General features: G+C 38.8%; 1 protein-coding gene across 2 annotated transcripts in view; it reads right to left on the bottom strand.

Annotated features, from left to right (window-relative positions):
* Positions 1-19,123, bottom strand: part of MYRIP (myosin VIIA and Rab interacting protein) — a 309,369-nt gene that overhangs the window by 49,235 nt on the left and 241,011 nt on the right. For both annotated transcript variants that reach the window (XM_018555942.1, XM_018555941.1), the window contains 2 exons: positions 12,066-12,146; positions 9,726-9,866 (listed from right to left, as the gene is read on the bottom strand). In XM_018555942.1, the coding sequence (XP_018411444.1) occupies positions 9,726-9,866; positions 12,066-12,146 (222 nt within the window). The remainder of the gene's footprint in view (positions 1-9,725; positions 9,867-12,065; positions 12,147-19,123) is intronic.

Below are 19,123 nucleotides of genomic sequence, written 5' to 3'. Positions count from 1 at the left end.
GGGGGGGGGTGTATTGTGGAACCTGGCCTTGGGGCGGCAAGGAGAGTAAATTGGGCCCTGCCTATTGTGTGTATTTCTGGTGTTGGCTTGGGTGCATATTTCTGCGTGTGTATATACTGTACTTGTATGTGTGTGTATTTCTGGGTGTGTGTTTGTGTGTGTGGGGTGGGGGGTGTATGTGTGTTTCTTTACGTGCGTATTTCTGTGTTTGAGTGAATGTGTGAATCTATAGGTCCTCTATGATTACAATTAAAAACTGCAGGAAAAAAGCATATACTAACCCTGCACACATATACACATGTATACATCCTGATATGACACACACACACAGAGAAACATTAACACACATACCGACATCACTCATCAGAAATCCTGACAATACACACAAACCATCACAAACACATATACATTATAAACACACGCAGACATTAACACCGGTACCGTACATAGTTACATTTTATTTTGAAGTATGAACTTTAATGTAAGCGGTCCCCATGGGAGAAGAAAACCAGTGGCCCCAAAGTGAATTGAGTTTGCGACCTCTGCCTTAAACTGTAAGTTTCCTTTGAAACACCTCCCTGATCTCAACATTACACTTCCTTATGTCATTAGTTGTAGATTAAATGCCATTAGATGAAGGCTTGCTGCCTAGCATGCTGAAAGCTGTAAACAATGGCCAGCCGTGGGTAAGACAGGCACCGTGGATGCATCTGAGATTTGTTTCTCTATGGCTAACCATGATGATGAGAGCACAAAGAGAGAGTAGAGATGAGGGGATGGATCTTTTTTAAGACAGTACCTAGAACATGATTTACAGGGTTATTCACTAAGCTGCCGAAGGCAGCAGAGTGAATAACCGAGCCGAAGTGAAAAGAGCCGAACGACGTTCGGCTATTCACTCCGTGTTATGGTAAGCTCAGAATACCTGTCAGGGTTTACTGTTCTCCTCTAAAAATCCCAGCCAGGATATTCTCTACTAATGGAACTAACAGGGTCCAGGCCAGTATGGTTGATAATAGTCACAGATTCCAGACCAGGACTGAGGCTGGGCGTGTCGTTTCTGATTCAGAGGGGTATTGAGGCACCAGCTCTGCTGTGTCTTTTTGCTGGTGCTGTGTCTTTTTGCCAGCTTCCTGTTTGTGAAAGAGATTATACTTCTGTTGTTTTCTCGTTGCTGACCTGGACTGTTTGACCCTTCTTCGCTTGCTGCCGCCCTAATCTTCTGCCTGGACCCTACTTTGCTTTTGTCTTCTGTGTTTATCCTCTGATTGCTAGTTGCCGACATTGGACTGTCTGACCACCCTCTGCTAGCTGCCTGCCTTGAACTCTGCCTAGATCTGACTACTGTCTCCTCATTGGAGCCCTTCTGTTCTCATGCATCCCCTGGCAGGGCAACCCTGGGGACCGCAACCTGGTACCAGCAAGCAGCCTAACCCATCTCCACCATCAGGAGCTCTGGTGAACGCCAGCTGGTACATAGGCTCCGCCCCTCAGGTAAGCCCGTGTCATCTGCCAGGGAGTGTCACCCTAACACTCCGGCTCAGTACGGCTGATTTCAGCCATACATCGGCTGAAATCAGCCGTACATCAGCTGCCTTCGGTCAGCCGAACAAGCTCTCCCTGTTCGGCTGAGCCGAAGTGCAGAAGGACTTCAACTCAGCCGATCCAACATCTGGATCGGCTGAGCCGAAGCCCTGGCAGCTCACTTGCTGCCGTTTGCCCCTATTCTCATAGGGGCCAAAAGGCAGTGAGTGAGTAGCCGAAAGCCGCTGAGTGGCATTCGGCTCGGCTATTCTGCTCGGTACCACAGAGCAAATAAGTGAAACATTTTTTACAAAATTGCTAAATGATGTTAAAAATGTAAAAAAAAATAGAAAGAAAGAAAAAAAACAAAGAAAATCCCAAACAATTGTCTTCTAGCAGGTCCCGGTCAATGAATAGCAAGTGGGCGGAGCCGGCCGTTTAATGACAGATCAGCATTCCCAGGTCACTTTGGGACGCTGATCTGTCATTACAACTGGGCGGAGCCAGCGGTGAAATCACGGCGGGCTCCGCCCAGCTGTCATTTGCAGGGCGAACGGCCGGCCTTCGGCTCGGCTAAGCCGCTCGGCCGCTTTCGGCTGCTGTATGGGCTATAGTGAATAGCCTGTACAGCAGCCCTTCGGTTTGACTGAAGCTACGGCTGGATCCTTCGGCTCCTTCGTGAATAACCCCCTTAATGTATAAGAAACTGCTGTGCTTTTAAAAGGTGTAAAAGCAGAGAGCCAGCATCAACAATTTGCGGCCAAAAAATTAGAAGCTTTTTTCCATGCAGAGGTGTGTTAAGGAAGATTGCGGGGGTCTAAAACCTTCACTCATCAGTGAGGAAGACTTTACAACCTCTTAGGCTGTCCCACACTTACAAACAACACCCCCTTATCAAACACCCCATCAGATGGCTGGGGCTTCCCTCTCTTGTCTGATCTTTTTCAAGGAGCACTAAAACAAGTAGAAGGACAGGGAAGAGATATACAAACCAGATGGCCATCTGTTCTGGATGCCACTGCCATCTGGAGGAGGGGTTTGATTTAGTAAGCCAAAATGTCTAAAGTAAACCAATAATAATAATAATAAATAAAAATTTTGGGTCTTGAGGTTATCACTCTTCACACCACATTGTCATTGTCATACAATGATGAACTCAGCTACTAAGTGTTTGATTGTGGTTAAGTTTTAATGACTGTATAAACAAATGCACTATTAAACCATTAAAACTAAAGATCAATGATAATGGCCAAAGCAACCACTCAGCTTTTTCCATTGCTCCCAAATGCATGATGTGAACTTGGTTATTGATATACAAGATTTATATAGCAACAGTTTGCACAGTTCTTTACAATATAAAGACATTATAATTACAATACAAATCAAGACAAGATGATAAGGAGGGCCCTGTCCTTAAGAGATTATAATCAAGGGAGGGGCAAGTGATACAAGAGGTGGTGGCTTTTTGTGGATGAATTGTTTGAGAAAGTGATAGTTCAGTGGTTAAGTTGAGGAAGGATAGGCTTCCCCAAAGAGGTGAGTTTTCAGGGATCGCCTAAAAGGCAGACAGTGTAAGAGAAAGATGGACAGGTTGGGGTAGGGAATTCCAACGGATGGGAGAGACTATAGACAAGTCCTGGAGGTGAGCATGGGAGGAGTTGACAAGGGAGCTAAAGAGCAGGAGGTCATGGGAGGAACGGAGAGGATGGTTAGGGTGATACTTTGAGAAGAGGTTGGAGATAGCTGGGACAGAGTTATGGATGGCTTTGTAATTGGCAGAAGAACTATTTTCTTTAACATGTTTCAGGCATTTGGGATTCTGTTGCGTCTATTTTTTCCAACAGTGACTATTATAGGTTTCAATAAATACATAAAAATAATATATTGAATGAAGTATTGAAGGTCTGTAGTATACATAAGTATATGTCTTTTATTTAAGGTGATAAAATATAGTCAACACCTTTTTTTATATTTAATTGTGTTTTCCCAACTACCTTTGCAACAGGTCAATGTGTAGTAAAGCACAAAGCAATTAATTTACAAATCTTTATAAATAGGTTCCACAGTCTTTCCTGTTAATGGTGTCCTTAAAAAGGTTTTAATTTCTCAACAGTCCTTGTTCAGTGCTTGGCAATCTTTTTTTTTCATCATTTAAAAAAAAAAAGTATAAAAATAGATCAGCTTTTATGTCATACTATTCTGCATCCGCAACTGCTTTAATATACAGTATAACAAAAATCCATGTAGTTCTAAAGAAGGGTCTGTAGGTGGCGATATTTGACAACCTAAGAATATCAGTTGCTTGCAGAACAATTCTGCGCCTTTTTTTCTTGATCTCCAGATAAAAAATAAAGTCTTAAAAAAGAAGATTCCTTTACACCTTTAGTGACTTCATGTCTTTCAATGGTTTTAGTTTTGGCTCTCCATGACAATTCCCTATACAACTTATCAGCTGACAGTTTGCCATCCATTGTACAACAACAGGAGTATCACAGACTAAATTGATGGCATACTGCCTAATTCAAAGTGAAAAGTGACAGGCACTGAATAAAAGCTTTTCTGCTGTGAGACTTCCAACACAAAATATAAAGTTACACCTCCAGCATTACTGCATGAGTCTGATGTACTATATGCACACTCCTGGACATTGTTATCCCTTTGAATTAGCTATCATTTGCCTTGGTTGTTTCTTAGACTATGTCTTTAAAATAATTTAATTGTCTTGTAATTGTCTTTAAAATTAAAAAAAGTAAGTGCTTTTGCTATCAGCAGGTAAGTAGCAAATATCCAATGGACTCCAATCCAAAATCCAAAATGTAAACTATGACCCAATGAAATCTAGTCATTAAGAATAATGCACATCTTTAATTTGATTGAAGGCTCTCTGCTAGGTAACATACACAACCCCCTTGTAGACATCTTCAGCCCTCTCTAGAAGTTTCTTTTTTTTTTTACTCACAACACCCTTTAAATCTATGCAAAATCTCAAGGTACCCCAGTCTAAAATGTAAAAAAACATAAATGAAACAAATGGCATGTGGATCCCACCAGAATCCATGGCAGAGCCCTTGACTTGAATGCACCACTATGCCCCCTCCCTCCCCAGAAAGCAGGGAGCCGGACAATATGTGATCCAGTGCATTCCAGCAGCTAGCCGTGCTGGAAAGCACTGGACATGGTGTGAACATAGACTTAGGCTCCTTTTCCTTGCAGAGAGAGGCCGTCTATCTTCTCCAGGCTAGTAGATAGACGGCTGCTGGGGATTGTACTGTCCCTTGTGATCTTGTACTGGATAGGAAGTTAAAGGAAACAGAGATGAGAGAGTTAAAGAAATGCTTTGGGCAAAAAGTTTGAGTCCAGTATTACTTTAAATATTTTTTACATTTGATCCTACTGTAAATTTAAAAGTATTTTTAAAAAGCAGATTTTAAAAGTAATTTTTCCTGACCAAAATACATAGGTTTGATGGACAAAATCCCATTTCATCAACTGGTTAAGAAAAGACCTGTTTCCTACAATGGAAAATATAATAGTGGTACAAATAGAAGTACAATTCTCAAAGTAAAGCTTTCATAAACCTAGAAAATTCAAACAAAATACATCAGAAATAGGCATCTGAAATGATATTAACATATTAACTCTTCTTGTAAGAGCAGAAGTTGGTCCTGTCCCTATCTGCCATTTAAATCTCCATTGGTCCTGTGATCCTGTGATGGGTGGCCTTGTCGACTGATAAGAAAGATTGGCACGTGGGGGGAATTTGACTTCTACAAGAAATGAGCGATTTTCACATTACTTCTGCCAAAATTTGTTGAACCATTGATGTGGCTCAGGTTTGGGAAACCTTGCTGCACTTTATATCCTTGATTGAATACTTAAAGTCGTGCTTCTCTGCATTAAGGGCTTGTTCACACCATGTCCAGACCCGAACAGTTTGTTTTTTCACGGACCAAAAAATCATCCCAATCCCTATGGTATTTCTGGGCTCTGTTCACACCAGAGCAGTCCATTCCGGACCAGACAAAAAAAATACTGCTGGTCTCACTTTCTCTGGTCTGGAATACACTGGAATTCATGCAAATTCACTGGGCCTCACCTGAAAGCCTATTGTAAGCTAAAAAAATGCAATAAAAAACACCCTGCTCTGGAACGCTGCAAAATCGCGGTAAAAACTCGGCAATATGCAATACACTGTGTTCCAGATCTGGTCCGGAAAATGGTGTGAACCTGGCCTAACGTAAAAAATAGATATGTGCAAATTATAAAAATTAGCTTAAGACTAAATGATCAAAAAAAAAAAACATTTTCATTCGTTTCTAAACAAATTTTTATGCTATTTCAGATTCGGAGGCAACGAACCACACATGTAAAGAAAAGAATGTTGGCGGCCATATCGTTCTGTGCATGTACGCCGTCATCCCGGAGGTGGGGCACATGACATCATATGGCAAAACTCTGTTGGGCGCCGCCATCTTGGTGTAGATGTTGGTATACACCAAGATGGCGGTGCCCATACTGTCATGTGACGTCATTCTCCCACCCTCCAAGATGATGACACGCATGCGCAAAAGGCGCCGGTGGCCAATATGGCAACTGAGCGTTCTGTTAATTAATTATTATGTGCCTGAATATGTTTTTCGTATATTTGGGCATATAATAATTGTTCATTCGGACGAACTGACGAATCAATGAAATTTAGTTGATTTGCAAGTTCATTCGAAATGCACAAGTCTAGTAAAAAAACTCTTCAGTACCGTTGCATGCCTCCCACCTCCAAACACATACCTTTGGTCCGAGTCCACTGCCGCCGGATCCAAGATATCTGCAATGCTTCCCTGAAGCTTTGGGTTGTAGAGGTGGGATCTCGAGGGCACAGAAGACAGGGCAGCAATAGACTGCTGCAGCTGCCTGTCAAACTATTGTGAGGAGGGAAAAGGTGGGAGCAGAAGTGTGGCATGCCAAGCGCTGTGTGTGTCAGTAGACCCACACATCTTAGCTCAGTTCCTGGCTGGGACCAGGCACTAATGCACTAATGGCTGTCTCCTTTGCAATCTGCTAGGCAAAGGAGACACTGGTAGATAGGATGGGAGAGCGGCGGTCTAAAACGTGTAAAAAATAAAATAAAATGGCGCAATAAAAAAAAACAACTCATTAAATAAAAATTTGTCTACTGTGCTAAATATATAAAAAAAGAAACAAAGGGTTTAACTGGTTAGGGTGATGGCTTCTACTTTTGCAGTAACCTTGAAATTATGCCCTTTATGAACTGTAAGGTGCAAGAACACATCTGAAGCATTAATATACAACTTCCCAAAACGCTGCTTCAGCCCCCTAATTATCCATTGCAAATAGCATGGGAGCTAGTGTAGCACTTAAAATGGGTTTACATTAACGCTGCAGTCAAGCTCATGCACCCTCCTGTACAGCATCAACTATTGGTTGCCAACATTATTTTAAATAAGATCTTTGACATATTCTAGAACAGACTTTAGCATTATTTCTTAAAATGATTGGTAAAATGCAACAAAGGACACATTTTAAATTAACCTCAATGTCCTAGAATCTATACAAAAGGATACAAGCTCTATCTACAGAAATGTTACATTGAGAAAAGCCACAGGATTATTGATTTTCATTTGGACACAGTTCCTCAGCTATTCCTCTGATAATTTAAAGCTGGAAGGAAGCATATAAAAAAAGCTTACAGCTTGCTATAAAATAAATGGAATTCACCTTTAAACCAAAAAAGTAGCTGACAATAAGTGAATGATGTGAATTACAAAAATCGACCACAAGAGCTGTCCTTGAGCGTACTGTATCTGCAAGGTGGTAGTACTAGGAATACAGATTCCTAATAATTCCTGTTTTAGGATTTTTAACACAATATGAAAACACAGAGAGAATGGGGTGCTCCTAAAAACTGTGGAAAGGAATGTGGAGGTGTGCCACAAAACAACACATTAGATGCAAACTGATTTTTTGGTGCTGGTTAAAAAATGTGAACTAACATGTTAGATTGCTTTAGACAACACCTTCACTTTCTGCAAATTCTTATACAATCAAAATCTTTTATGATAAATAATGAAGATGAATGCAATGTACACAACAATATAGTGAATTTAAAGAAGAACTTGGGAATTAATTAAAAAACTTACCCTTGCAGTGGAGCTCGTTTTGTCTAGGGGGCTCAAAAAAAGCAGATATACTCACCTTGATACCACCAGGCTGCAAAACCAGTCCGCACAGCCTCTTCTCCTCCGGGCTACTGTGTTTTTGCCATTAAATAGGCTACATACTTTTGAAATGTACTTTATGGGTAAAACCTGATAGGACATTATTGCATGTGCATCAATTATGTTTACAATGATCAGAGAACTTCCAAAACCAGGAAGCTTCATCATGAAAATATAAGCTACCACCTTGCCCACCCCACGTCGCTTATTGCACTGCTGCTCAGTGAGGCCATTAATCACACTTAAAGTGGAAGTGAAGCCCTCATTTTCTGTAATTGGGTTTATTGGTATTTCAAAAAACAAAACATTACACATTTAACATAGAACATGGTCACATTCAAACCGTAATTTCAGCATGACTCAAGTAACCAGCATATAGCATGTGGCTAATGATAAAAACAGGCATAAAAACAAATAAAAAAATACTGCAATAGCAATACGAATAACAACCATGTGATCTATTCAACAACTGAAATGTAATAGTGGAGAATGTGTATCATGCGAATGCCAGTGGATCGAATAAGGGACAATGAAGTAAAATATGGAAAGATTAACCTGTATAATCTCATGATATACCAGGAGAGTAGTAAAGAGCACAACTATGTGCCATTGAAGTCTTCTTTTAACCCTTTCGCTGCCAAGCCCTCCGGAACATTTTTCAAATCAGCTGGCCAAGCCATTTTTGAATTTTCTGCAATTTTTTCCTATTGATTTGATTTTCAACTGCTGCGTTGCTAGCGTTTGTAAAAGACCCCCCAAACCATATATTTTCTGAAAGCGCAGGCCCGGTAGAATAAAAAGATGGTGATACTAAATTTGTAGGCCCTCATTTTTTTATTTAATTTATTTTTTACATTTTTATTTTTTTTTTACATTTTCTATTTATTTTTTTATAATTTTTTATTTTTATTTTTTTACTGTTGGGAGGGCTGCGGCGAAATATCTGGGGTCTAAATAGACCCCTGACATTTCCCTTTTGAAATAGAAAAAGAAATTGAGGACATAAGTCCTCAATTTCTTTTTCTGCAGCCCCAGCACTCAATGAATGAGAAGCCTCAGTACAGATTATGCATATTTTGAAACTTCTCAATAAAAATGACTGAAAAGCAAATAATGATAATTATGAAAAAGCAAAATACTGCATGTGTTATACTTTTGAGAATTAATTTAGAAGTACTTATGCACTTATGTGTGGGTAAACAGTACAATTTTGGTTCAGTGTTACTTTTCCTCTGGGTCTGTTCTGAAAAATATACAGGTATAGACAAAGTCAGTCTCCTGGTTCAATTCTTAGTAGTTTGTGACAGATACTATATAAAACAGACAATAATAAATATAGTTTTTCCTAAAGTTAAAGTGACACAAAACTCAGGAATTAAATCTTACAAATGCATTCATGTACCCTAACTATTAATAAAAATGTATCTTATTTATGCATCATTCAGCAGTAGACCCTCAAATCATCTCTGAATTGATACTTATTCCTTCTGAAGGGTGGCTACTTTTGTTCCCCATGGTCCCTGTGTGTGTTGTGTTGTAAAGTAACCACCACTCCAAGCTCACTCCTGTGATGGACTACAATCTCAGGTTTAGTTTACTAATTTGTATTGAGACTGTGTAATCACACGAGTGAGCTTTACAACACAGACAGGGACCATGGGGAACAAAAGTAGTCACCCTCCAGAAGGAAGGACAGTGTCAGCACCAATTCAGAGATGATTTGAGGATCTGCAGCCAAGTGATACACAAATAAGCTACATTTTTGTTAATAGTTAAGAGATTAGATTAAGATGTAACTCCTGAGTTTAGTATCACTTTAAGTAGTATCACATGTGCACATCACATACATAGCTGCGAGAAAAAGGTCTGCCTCACAAATTTCCCTTTCCACACTGCACACACTAGCCTAGGTTATTATAACAGAACTACTAGTGCAATCAGTAGTGATTTATTGTATTGTCCACTTACCCAAAGTGTATCTAATCCTCTCTCCTGAAGCGTCATTATACTTTGTTCAGACACAGCTGGTGAAGTCACATCAGCCCTAGTCCGCTGCCAATCATACAATCCTTCAGTTTGCTCTCCTTTGCTTTTCTTCCTCTTGATAATCTACATGAGTTAAGTTGGCAGTACATTTAATAGAAATAGTGCATGTTCTAAAGAATTTGATAATGGGGAGGCAAAGTAATATAAGTAATAACATATTACAACAGTGACCTTTACATTTCTAATCAGTTACATGTACAGCTCCAAGCTACATAAGCATTAACCACTTTTACCAGATTTTAAGCAAGGGTGCATGCTACAGTATAGAGATTGGAATAAATGTAATGTCTACAAAGTAATAATTTCTTCCAGAAAGTCATAGTACCATTGGTGCCCTAGTCTAAACTGCAAACAGTAAAAAGAGGGTGTTTTTGTTTTTTTGTAGCTCAGCATACCTTGGATCCTTAGAAACACCCAATAAGGTAATGAACATTTTAAAAAAACTGACAGGATATGGATAGGGAAACTGCTGGAAGTGATGACAGTACAATATCATTGTGGGTTTACGTTCTTTTGGTTTCTTCTGCCCCCAATCACCATATCATCACCAAAAATGTACTTCAAAGGAAGCCTGTACTGTAAGAAATATGTAGACTGTTGCTGCTCAATTCTACTTTTTATAATGCTAGCTACCTAGCTATGATGCTGCTCCAATGTTGTCAATGATTTCTGAGTCTTTGACTCAGAACAAATATGCAGACTGGAGGTTCAGACTCTTTGGGGGTTATTCATAAAAGGGTAAAGAATTTGGAGAAGGCAGGAGAAGTGAACAATCTAGCACAACAGCTGAACTGGAAAGTGAGCTGAATTGGAGAATTTTTCCAAATCAGCTATTTAGTCCTAGAATGTTCACTTCTCCTGCCTTCTCCAAACCCTTCACCCTTTTGTGAATAACCCCCTTTGAGTGGTTGATTAAAGTAGGATATACACGGGTAGATTTTCGCACGAACGTTCCTATGAAAAATCTTGTCGGAACGAACGATAATATCATCATAGGCATGGTGACTGTTGCTTGAAATTTTGTTTGATTTTTATTTTTCTTTAACATTTGGATTTGGAGTGAATGGAGTTTTACGAAAGAAAACCACTTACACTGTTAGAATTTTGTTCGAAAAATTTTCCAACATGCTCCTTCAAATTTTTTCCTCACTGTGGTCAAAAGCAATCATCGATTTCACTGCATCAAAGATTAGAATGTCGAACGAACATTCCAAAATCGATTCTATGGGGGTGATTTACTAACCTAAACACACGCACGCACCAGGTGCGTGTGATTTTTACACAGCAAAGCGTATTTATCAACCAAAAAGTCTCTATAAGCATGTTTCCACTAATGCCATATATGGAAAAATCATACACATGATGCATATATAATGCTGCTTCACAGTTTAGACAAAAATGGTTAGCTCATGCATTTACATTCCTGCATTCATCAACGCAAGCAACACAATGTAGAGCTAATTTACACAACATCACCTTGCAATTCAGGGCAGGGCTTTGCACAACACACCTGCTGGGTGTGTACACACTACAAAGATGTTTAGATTCCACCCATAGATCATGCTGGGAGGGAACACACTACAGAGGTGTATACATGTTCGTGGTGTGTTTATAAGGTTAGTAAATCAACCCCTATGTGTTCAAAATTTGAACCGTGTATCCCCAGCTTTACTAAAGCAAAATAGACTGTTCACTTTGCAACGGAATTTGCACTTTGTGAAGGAATTTTCCCTTAGCTTAGTGAATTAGGTGAAGCTCTACTGACTTTTATCATCCAACCATGTACAAGCAACAATAATGTTTTTTTTTTTAATTGTCCTTGCATGTGATTGGGTTTTCTTTGCAAAGTGAATTTTAACCGCATTCACTGAGCTAAGGGAAAATTCCCTTCCAAACTGAACAGCCTATTTGCCTTTGGTAAATCAGCCCAAGTGAGTCAGAGACAGTCAGGTAACTATTATTTTTAGAAGAAAGTCAGCAATAGCAACCCTTAAAACCAGTGATTCCAAATGCACACTTTGCTACTGGACTTTTCCCCTCTGTAAATAAAAAATAAACCCTTTGTTTTTTAGATGTGTTAAGAAATTATGACATTGTAAAACCTCCAGTTTTAAGACAGCAATGTTGTAGCTCAAAGAAAACAAAATTTCCTTATCTGATTGAAAATTTAAACACAGGGTTCTCACCCTTCAGTAATACCCATTTCGCTCATCACCTCCGAAATGTGGCCCTGGACTCTTAAAATTAGATAACAGCACTCACCTTCTGAACAATGGTTGTAGCTAACTCCTCGATCAGTTCTTCTTTGTGTTCCCGCAAATAACAAGCCTCATTCTGTTTATCCTAAGGAAAATAAATATGTTTTAGAATAAGTCACTATTGTGTTAAATCCGGTACATAATACTAGATTAACCCACATTCTTCTGCAGGGTTTTGCAAGTCCGTAACACAGTTCCTAGAAAGCAATTGCAGTGTATAATCTGCTAGTAGCAAATAATGCATAGGAGTTAAAACTAGTAAAACCACAACAGTACACTGTCTGCCTATTCATTACAAAGCAGTTAGTTTTTATATGTTTAAGTCTTTCACATGAAGTGGGAAATGTATCCAAATAGTATTTCAAAAAAGATGTAGAACATATCTAGTGTGTTACTTATTGATGGTTAGATCAAAGTTGTTGTTTTTAATAATGGATTGATATAATCCATTAAATTCTATCAGTCATTGTTTCACCTATTTTCTGGTTACCAAAGGGCCAAATTGAGGTATAAAATTGATTTACAATGCTTTTTGTGTTGAAATATAAAAAAAAAACCCAAAACGATTTGGTGAGATGATGCGCCTGAGTCAACAGTAATAATCAGCCCAAGGAGGACATCAACTTCTGAAAAGGTATTTTTTATTCACCACCAAGTAATGGTTTTGATGACTAGTGTGGTGTGACATAAACTTTATAATGAATAGGTAAGCTACATAACAAACAGAAGGAAGAGGGAATCAATGAAACACAATATAATATTACACCTTGACACAAATATTATACAGGAAATTTCAGATATAGTCAAGTATCTAGAGTCGCAGTCCCCAAACTTTCAGAAGGTCTAGGTTTCAAAGATCTACCTGATAATATTAGTACCAGAACTTGTAACAGAAGAGGAGCAGATAAAGTCACAATATGGAATGTTAGCATTATTTTAGTCATGCACACCCTCGTATTTGTACTATAATCTAGGTGGTCTCTTTAGATGAGTGTGGGTATGCAGTACATGGAGAGGTATAAAGTGGACAATAATGTAATATGAAGTTGTTTAGGATTGTATTCAGACTCACAAAATAAATAGGTTTTTTTGTTTTTAACAGAGAAAGGACAGATCACTTTTAGTAAAAGGCTAGATAAAGTAAGAAGTGCAATGAATGGCAAACATGTAGAGGGAAAAATTGTTAGTGTCATTAGCACAATATTAATGAAGAAGTTACACATCCAGTCTGCTCCTGGGATTTTCAACTACAGATTTAAGAGTCAGATGGGCAAAGGCCAGGGGTAGAAGAGCAGTAGTGGAATTACTTGCTAGCTGGCTAGAGGGCAAGAAAGGAGGCAAACAGTTGTGTGGAAGCCAGCTTTCAGCTTGGCGTGTGGTACAGCAGTCTGCTATGTGAAATTAAGCAGTCCTTCAGCCGGGAATCTGTGAGGTTCAGGCAACTGTAATCTTCTTTTGTTTGGATCTGTTCCCCTTACTTGTTATGCTTTATATATAACCAACAAAGAGTGTTCCCACATATAACTACTTTGTTAGGGTTTAAAGCTCACAGCACTCCCCCTCTAATGACAACTACACTTAAACTGTTTACCTGGAAAGCCTGGGGTCTCAATTACCAAAATCATAAGATCATTAGTATTCAACCAAATTAAAAGCTTTGCCCGTGAGTTATACTGAAGTGAAAACAGAACCCCAAGGTTATATTTTTTTTAGTATTTGAGTACTCGGGACAAATCTTTACAACTGGTCTCATCTGAAGTATGTGGTCCAGTTTTGGTCACCAATCCACAGAAAATATGCCCTTGACCTGGAGAGAGTCCAGAGAAGGGCAGCTAAACTAATTAAGGAGCTAGAGGACCAAAGCTATGAGACAAGGTTACTAAATTTAAACTTGTTACGCTAAACGTGAGGAGATTAAGAGGGGACATGATTTTGATGTACAAAATGTTTAGTAGTGATGGCAACATCAGCAATAAACTTTTTACAGTAAACTCCGTAACAAAGACTAGAGGCCACCACCGAAAATTGGTGGAGAAAAGACTTAAACACAAGGCTCGTAGGGGCTTTTTTTAAAAATTAGAGCAGTTCAAGTCTGGAACTCGCTGCCACAAGCAGTGGTATCAGCTGAGAGTAGTGAATCATTCAAAAAGCATTTAGACACCTTCCTCAGAGAACTTAACATACAGGGGTACAGGTACTCTTAAAAACTATACCACACAGGGACTTGTGTACACACATACACACATGCACAATCACACACAGACACACAAAGGTTGAACTTGATGGACCTGTGTCTTTATTCAACCTCAAATACTATGTAACTATGATAATGTGAATATTCTTGCTCTTTTTGATATAGCTAGATTTGGCACTTGCATGCAAAAGCTTTTTGGTATTGCTTAATGCCCAATCCTTCTGGTGGAAGATTTTAATACTGTACTGAATACTCAAATGGACAGGCTTGGGAGTGTGAGAGCCTACCCCTCTGTGTTACAAGATTGGTTACAGAGATATAACTTAATTTGTATATGGCTCAAGAGCATATTTCGTTAAAAGTGACTATTTGTGAAATTCAGAATCCTATAACATGCTGTCTAGATTGGACAGATACTATGCTACATCGGAGGCATGCTCTAATGCCTCTAGTATTACATATTTACTGAGGACTCTCTCTAATCACTTTTCTCTGGAATTTATTCTGACCTTGGCATTCCCTTGAGACCTATGGAGAATAGACCCTTATTGGCTAAATGTCCCCATGGTACAGTATGGATGTGCTGATGATATCAATCATTTTTGGCCCGTAAATGATATCTCAGGAAGTACCCACTGGGAGTCCTGCAAGGCTACACTGCAGGGCTCTTTCATGTCAGCAGTATGTGCACTTAGGAAAGCTAATGGCGAACAATTAATTTATTGTAACAGGCTAGTTAAGAGGCAAGAACCTATACACAAGATCTATACTCTGATAATTATCATAAATGGAAAGTTAATCGAATGTCATATGACCTGGTCCTGGCGGAGGCAACACAGAAAATACTTTTATACCAGGCACAACATATTTTTGAACCTGGCTACAAAAATGGTCACTTTCTTGCCTTCCTTTACTATACTTAATATTCCATCCACACTTTACAAGATACCAATGAAGGTATTATTTAGGCTTTCTGTACTTCCATAGTAGGCTTTATGAAACACAAATTCAATATGACCCTTCGACCTGGTAGACTAAATCACCTTTCTTAAATGAGGCTTCCTCTCTTTTCAGCAAACATAATTTTTAGACTTTCCCATCACTGCAGAAGAGAATAGGTATACCCTTACCCACTTTTCTAAATACAAAACCCCGGGGTTAGACAGATATCCTATAGAATGGTATGTCATGTATAAGGATCGATTTATCCCATGTTTATGAGATAGTTCTCCTGCCCTCAGTGATGGAAGCATTAATTGTAATGATCGCCAAGCCTAACTATGATCTTTTATACTGCGAGTCCTTTAGACATATTTCATTAATTAATATGGATGTTAAAATCCAGGCTTGAGTCTTTACATGCAGATTAAACTCTGTTATCCCCAACAGTGTTTATTCTGGGTAGATCTATAAATATTAATATTCGTAGACTTTTTACCAACCTTAAAATCCCACATTTTTCCATTTCTACTAGAGCCATTCTGCCTTAAGATACCCACACACCCTTTGATTTAATAGAATGGCCCACTTTAGTATCTAATACAAATTTGGTATTGGAGCCCACTGACCGGATTAAAGTAAATAATCTTATTTTGAACCCTTTCCTTATAAAGTGGGGAACAAGGCAGGGATGCCCCCATTCCTTTTGTCCTGGCCATCAAGCCTCTTGCATAAATTATCAGACAAACCCTATTGATTATGGGAGTGCAGGTAGGCACTTTGAAAGAGAGAGTAGCTCTATACATGAACAATATCCTAGTATATTTATCAAACGCGCATCAGGCGATAGACAAAATGCTAAATATAGTCCATGCATTTGGTACCTATTCTGACTTTCAAGTCACTAGGAAAAAATTTACTTCTTTTTTATTGGATGCATCATTTGATCTGGGTTTGAGTACTAACTTCCCTTTGAAAATTAATGATACATTTAAATGTTTTGGAGTGCAGATTAAAAATACGAGCTGGGTACTAAGTGCTGAAGAGTCAATATACATGTCTGAGGACTGAGCCCTGAGAAGATAACGCACATGGGCTGAAGAATGAGCGTTGAGTGCTTATTGCATATGCTGGGTATGTGACACTGAGGGATTAAAACAATTGAGCTGGGGACTGGGTGTTAAGGGTAATGTTTGTATGCTGCGGACAGAATAGTAGGAGGTTAATGCACACACACTGGGTATTTATCACTGAGGGGGTTGATCGCATACAAGGCAGAGGATTCATATTTTAAAGCTGGGGTAGGTGATTGAGGGGTTAATAGTCATACTGTGGTGGCATAAACACTGCAGACTGGTCACTAATTTGCTAACACCAATTCTATGCTGAAGGGTAGAGACCAACATGTGTTCTGGCACACACATAGACACACACTGTAATCATGGGCTACACAATGTGTGTGTGTGCTGGGTGTGGAATCATACAGGGGAAAGACAATTGTATGTGTGTTGGAGTTGGGATTTAAGTAGGAAAACACCAATAGGTGTGCTGGAGGTGGGATTTTACTGGGGAAAGCAAATTTATGACATGAAAAAGGAGGAGAACTTCCAGCACAATGTATTTAGGCAATTAACTCACCACTGCTATGCCCCAAGCTATGCAGATCATTAAGAATTTTTATTGCAAAAATGATTGGTTCAACCCATTATTTTTTCACAATTACTTTTTCTATTATACTGGCCTTTCAAAATAGTGAACAAGATAATTAGGAGTAAAGTTAAAGGTTTTAGTGCAGAATAACCCTTTTAGAAGTTAAACAGTATGTTCTTTTTTTTTATACCTGTTTAGATATCTGTACATCTGACGAAAAAGAGGGAAATGAAGGACAGTTAGGAGGTGTGGGAAAGATCAATATGTGTGCCGATGATGTGATGTCACTGGGTGATTTGACATTGGCAAGATGAAACCCTGACTTAGGCATTATCATTTACGTACAGCGAAAACAATCACGAATTAAGTAAGGATATATATGTATGCCTGCAAGACTTTCCATGTTTCTTTCAATTAAAATAAAATAATTATAATTTTGTGGGTTTGAGGAGGAATTCTGCAGATTATTTAATTATTTATTTATGTTTCAGTTTACTTATGGTTTCGTAGATTGTTGAAATGTTGCCCTTTGCTTACAATAAATAGGAAATATACAGTTGATAATAAACAGAATAGCTTTTAGTTGTAAAATACATAATAACATCTATACTGGAAAGACATTTCATTCTGAAAAGAAGAAATCAGAAATAAAAGCTACAAAGTTTGCACTGCAAACAACTACAATGTAAACACATTTTCTTGTATCAGAGGTTCAGTACTGGGGTATTAGTTGCTGAAATGGATTGTCTGCCTGAAGGTTAAAGAGATCACTGCCATTCATATTCACCGGGACAGCTGTTGCTATGACAACAGAGTATTCCAAAGTATTAGTAATCAGGTGAAAATACAGACAGATTAACATCTTGCTGCTGCAGGGTGGAAGATAATCAAACAGCACAGAACGATAAAAAATATTTCATACCATAGTATACTTAGATGTTAAAATGCACTCCTGCACATTTTAGCCTCATGCTATGATCTAGTGTTGTAAGTCTTCCATTGGTTATAACACCTCATGCTTTTTCTCTCCTTGCCAAAACTGCAATGTGTGACCACAATTCATAAATGTGCCAACATGCAGCACAGGAAAGTATTCATCCACCTTATTCATATTATGACATATCAGGGGCAGATACCTATACTCCTATACATAAGAGGTAGGGGGATGAACAGGTATTCTTACCAGTATGAAGTAGGATAATTATCTCTTCCTTGATCGACAGACAGCAGAAATTTACCCTCGTAGATCACAATATGCTCTTTGGCTCTGCAGGGTCAAATGTTTACTGTAGGAACCTTTTTCCATGAATGATAAAGGTTCATTTAAAAACTGTGATGGAATATCATTAGCAGAATGTAAGGGTAACACTTAGGAATTGCATTTGTGACATTTAGCAACATTATTATCAACTTTAAAGAAATCTAGGCACATTTGCATGCCCTATTTTGTCTGCAATCTCAATATATATTTGGAGGGACATTCCACCTTCTCTAAAAACAATATATATAAATGCTTCATAAAAGAAAGAAAGAAAAAATTTGCATTTATAAATTTTTTTTTTGCATTGCAGCTAGTAAAGCATTGCAACTGTGATCTACAGTATAGATCACTGGTTATGTCATTGCACTTGTATTCCGTTGAGAAGTTCCTCCATTCACAGATACTATGAAAGGATCTGTTAATGTATGATGTGGCACCGTATTAAAAAATGGACACAAGCCTGCAGGGAGAAGAACCCAACGATTCAGGTAAGTCTGAGGGGGTGTTGTTGTTGCGATCTCACCAGAATATGGGTGTAACATGAAACATGGTAAGAAAGGTAAAACTAACGTGCAGTCCTCACTAAACGATGCTGGACGCACAGCACATGTATTCAAAAGTGAGCTAGGGGGTGTGAGCGTGGGATGTCCTTGATAACAATCAATGGATCAATCAGTGATGTAACATCAGCCATAGCAGCTCACATGGCTGCTATGGGCCTAGGGTGGGGCCCCTGTAGGAAGATTAATGAGACAGATTAAATATAGAAAATCTGTGTGCAGGTGAGTATAAAACAGATCCAGTACTAAATAATCAGGGGTTTGAAAGGTTGATTTTGGCTTTGAGAAAAAGCTGACGTCAGTTGCACAAGTTGCTTTGCACTGTGGGAAATAATAGTACAACTTCTATGATTGGATGAGAGAAAAGGAAGGGGTGGGTCACTATCACATTGGCAGAAGTTACTGTTAGCCTCTGCAGCACCAGAAAATCAGCACTGTATGAGGTATCCGGTGGGAGC

This window comes from Nanorana parkeri, unplaced genomic scaffold (assembly GCF_000935625.1).
Source record: "Nanorana parkeri isolate BGI_ZX_2015 unplaced genomic scaffold, ASM93562v1 scaffold219, whole genome shotgun sequence".
NCBI lineage: Eukaryota > Metazoa > Chordata > Amphibia > Anura > Dicroglossidae > Nanorana > Nanorana parkeri.
This window is presented reverse-complemented; position numbering and strand designations above follow the sequence as displayed.